At 38.3% G+C, this 3,804-nt stretch overlaps 1 protein-coding gene across 1 annotated transcript in view; it reads left to right on the forward strand.

The window, feature by feature from the left end:
- Nucleotides 1-2,302, forward strand: part of LOC101861092 (periostin) — an 8,442-nt gene extending 6,140 nt beyond the window's left edge. Inside the window, exons 5-7 of the mRNA XM_005112041.2 lie at nucleotides 223-321; nucleotides 1,191-1,301; nucleotides 2,087-2,302. Coding sequence (XP_005112098.1) covers nucleotides 223-321; nucleotides 1,191-1,301; nucleotides 2,087-2,208 — 332 coding nt within the window. The 3' untranslated portion in view covers nucleotides 2,209-2,302. The remainder of the gene's footprint in view (nucleotides 1-222; nucleotides 322-1,190; nucleotides 1,302-2,086) is intronic.
- The last annotated feature ends 1,502 nt before the right edge of the window (nucleotides 2,303-3,804 follow it).

Below are 3,804 nucleotides of genomic sequence, written 5' to 3' on the forward strand. Positions count from 1 at the left end.
CGTGCGTGCGTGCGTGCATGCATGTGTGTGTGTATGTGTGTATGTGTGTATGTGTGTGTGTATGTGTGTATGTGTGTGTGTGTGTGTTTGTGTGTGTATGTGTGCGTTTTTGTGTGTATATTATTATGTATGTGTTTGTACGTGGAGTGTTTTATTATTGGTTATTATATGTTTTTTTATTGACTTAAAATAACTATAGTCCTACTGTTCTTCTCTCCCCAGCTGGTCCATACACCATGTTTGCCCCATCCGCTGATGCCTTCGCAAAACTCAGTGACGTCATCACGGACCGCCTCAAGCGAGACACTCAGCTTCTAAAATGTGAGTCTGGAGTTTCGAATGCTCAGTGTAAGATTCCCTCATAATACGTCATTTTTCAAAATGGCGTATGGCGGAGACTTACACCAAGCAGTCTGTTTAAATTTGAGTAAACAGAAGCACACCGACACAATAGCAGTGAAATGTAGGACTTTTTATAGCTAAGGCAATCTTATCACCACGACGATGGCCATTTAGTACAGGATAATAAGTTAAGACTTGTTAAAGAAAAGAGAATTTGGAGAAAACGAGAACCGTGATTTAGTGCAGGGTCTTAATGTGAGACAGATCGACAGAAAAAATGGGAAATCTAAAGCTTGTTTGAAGAAAGGGATTTCATCAACATGGTAACATCATTTAGTGAAGGGAAAAATAAGACAGGTAGACAAAAACAACAAAGGGAAAGGCTAGAACAACAACCCATCAATGGAACCCAACAACAGGGCTGAGCATTGACATATGTGTTGTTGTACCAGTTTTATGGCCCGTTTGGGACAATTTAGTCTACTAATTACAGGTAGGAGACAGGTTTGTTCCTTCAATTTTATCTATCTATCTATCTATCTATCTATCTATCTATCTATCTATCTATCTATCTATCTATCTATCTATCTATCTATCTAAGAGAGTGAAAGAAACAACAAAGAGAGAGAGAGAGACACAGAGAGAGAGAGAGAGAGAGAGAGAGAGAGAGAGAGAGAGAGAGAGAGAGAGAAGGAGTAACAAAGGTAGACGTTCAATTAATGTATCGTGACCAGTTACCTCCAACCCTTCCGAAAAAGGACAATAAAGATAATAACAATAAGCTAAAAAAATGAATAATACCCCACATTTTCCGAGATGACCTACTTTTTCATGCTGACCAAACACAGATGTCCTGGAATACCACGTGCACCCCGGCACCCTGCACTTGCAGAGTCTGGACAGGAATGGAACTCTGACCACCCTGTACAGGAACCACAACATTGGCGTCTCTGTCACAGGTCAGACGTTGTCCCTCTTCTTCACGTTTATTCTAACATTTATTTGGGTTTTAGAAATGGTATAGGTATAGGTTTAACGCCCTTATCCCCACTTTTAGATTATTTAAGAAGCAGGATCTACGAACTTAACGTCCATCTCCAAATGGACGGAACCAAATACTAAATTCGTGTAAAGTGTCTTTCCCAAAGACACAACATCGGACCGAGCTGAGGCTCGAACCCCCGAACTCGAAATCTCACGATTACGGATCCGGTAGCCTAATATAACCACTTACCACTAGATTACCAACTCCAGGATTTGGATTTATATATGTATATATATATATATATATATATATATATATATATATATATATATATATATATATATATATATATATATATAATATATATATATATATTTATTTATTTATATATATATATATATATGTTTTTAATCTATTGCTCTCCATGATTTTGCGGTTTATTTACCTGTATTTAAGTCTTTATCATCTCTTTTTTCACTTGTATAGTATTGCATTTTTTTCGAATCTTCTCATTATTTTATATACAACATCATTTTTTCCCACTCCCTTTTGTTCAGCTTTTCTTTTTTCTTTTCTCAAGCTCGTTTTTTTACTAACATTTTTCTTTACACACTCGATTTTTCTTAGCATCTCTTTTTACGAAATCTTTTTACGGAGTTCCTAATATGGCTACAAAGTGTATCATTTTAAATTCTTATGGTTTTTCTGACCATCAATCTATGTTCCCGCCTTTTACCCCAATTTCCCTGGTGTTTCCAGACGACATCCGCCTGAATGGCGTTGCGATGCTGGAAGAGGCTGACATCGACTGTGACAATGGCGTCATTCATATCATAGATCACGTGCTCTTGCCCAGCTCGCTGGGCTCTGTCATTGGCTAGATGGTGGTGATGTCGTAAGTGCTACACGAGACTTCTATATCTTGGGTGTTTTCAATAAATATTTGAGGGAAGTTTCAATACAATACGACTTGGACCAATGTGTTATTTTCTTTTTTGTTTACTTTTTGTTTACATTTTTCTATTCGTCTTTTCCTACGTGCGTGCGTGCGTGCGTGCGTGTGTATAAGTGTGTGTGAGTGTGTGTGCTTGTGTGTGTGGGGGGGGGGGGGAGCGCCTGCAAGAGAGAGAGAGAGACAGACAGACAGACAGACAGACAGACAGACAGAGAGAGAGAGAGAGAGAGAGAGAGAGAGAGAGAGAGAGAGAGAGAGAGAGAGAGAGAGGGGGGGGGGGAGGAGGAGATGTAGAGACAGAGCAAAAGGGATGAACTCTTATCTTATCAGCCAGAAATGTTTTCGTAGATTTTCATGACCATCAAAAATATATCGTAGCAGAAATTCAGAGTTAAAGTAAGTTGTTTTTGCATCACCGACCACTTAGATCCACCTCGTTCACCTCACCATAATATTAACAATCGACAACAGCTGGGAACTACTGAGAGTGAGATTGAATGCATAAATGCAGGTGTGTTGTAGATGGATTTGAGAAACACTTTTGATGGGAAAGGTGACTCGGACTCTAGATATCAAATTGCTGGTGATGCAACGCGCTACCACTCGAAAAAGACGCCTGTAAGTTGCAAATTTTCACATTGAAAAGAAAGAATCATCACACCTATTTTCAACTTTGCCCATATATAAATACATAAATGTATGATATATATATGTATATATATATATATATATATATATATATATATATATATATATATATATATATATATACCACCCCCACCCCCACCCCCCCCCACGGGACTGTTCTATTGACTGAAGTGTCTTCATTAACATGTTCTTATGCTCAGTAGAATTGTTAATGGGATGATTCATCAATATCATGCTCATAACTGTGGTTGAATTACATACACGGAACTGCTGCTTTTTCTTTCCTAATCCTTACCATCGTCATATTACCTCTACTTCTTTTGTATGTTTGTCACTCTCTTGTGACCCGCTATTTCCGGGGCGCCTTGATAGTCGAAGCAGACTTTGTGCAGTTGAAACTAGAGAGGTGAGCAGAGTAAGCTTGGTTCCCTGTGTGGACTTCTCTGTTGACAACCTTGGCGTTCATATGACATTATGCAGTTGCGAGCGTCGTAAAAACTCAACTAAAACTGATACATTATATATATGAATAAAGACTACAGGGGAAAAACGGCGGTTGTCACAAACTGAAAATCGTGCAGGTACCAATTTTGAACGCTTGCTGACTCATAACTGTATTTCTGTTCAACTGCTGGTTGATTATTAAGGCTTGATTTTTCCATTCAACAACACGTAACAATAAACCACCAGTCAAGCAAACATGAAGTTATGAGTCCACAAGCTTTTAAAAGTAGCATCCTCACAATTTCCAGTTTGTGATTACCGTCGTTTTCCCCATGTAGTCTTCATAATATATATTCTGGGCGTAATTAAAAACACAATAATTTCAAAATGTTATAAAGAGTCAATCGTGCTTTGATCGTCACGAATTTTA

Source organism: Aplysia californica, unplaced genomic scaffold (genome assembly GCF_000002075.1).
Source record: "Aplysia californica isolate F4 #8 unplaced genomic scaffold, AplCal3.0 scaffold01169, whole genome shotgun sequence".
Taxonomy (NCBI): Eukaryota; Metazoa; Mollusca; class Gastropoda; order Aplysiida; family Aplysiidae; genus Aplysia; species Aplysia californica.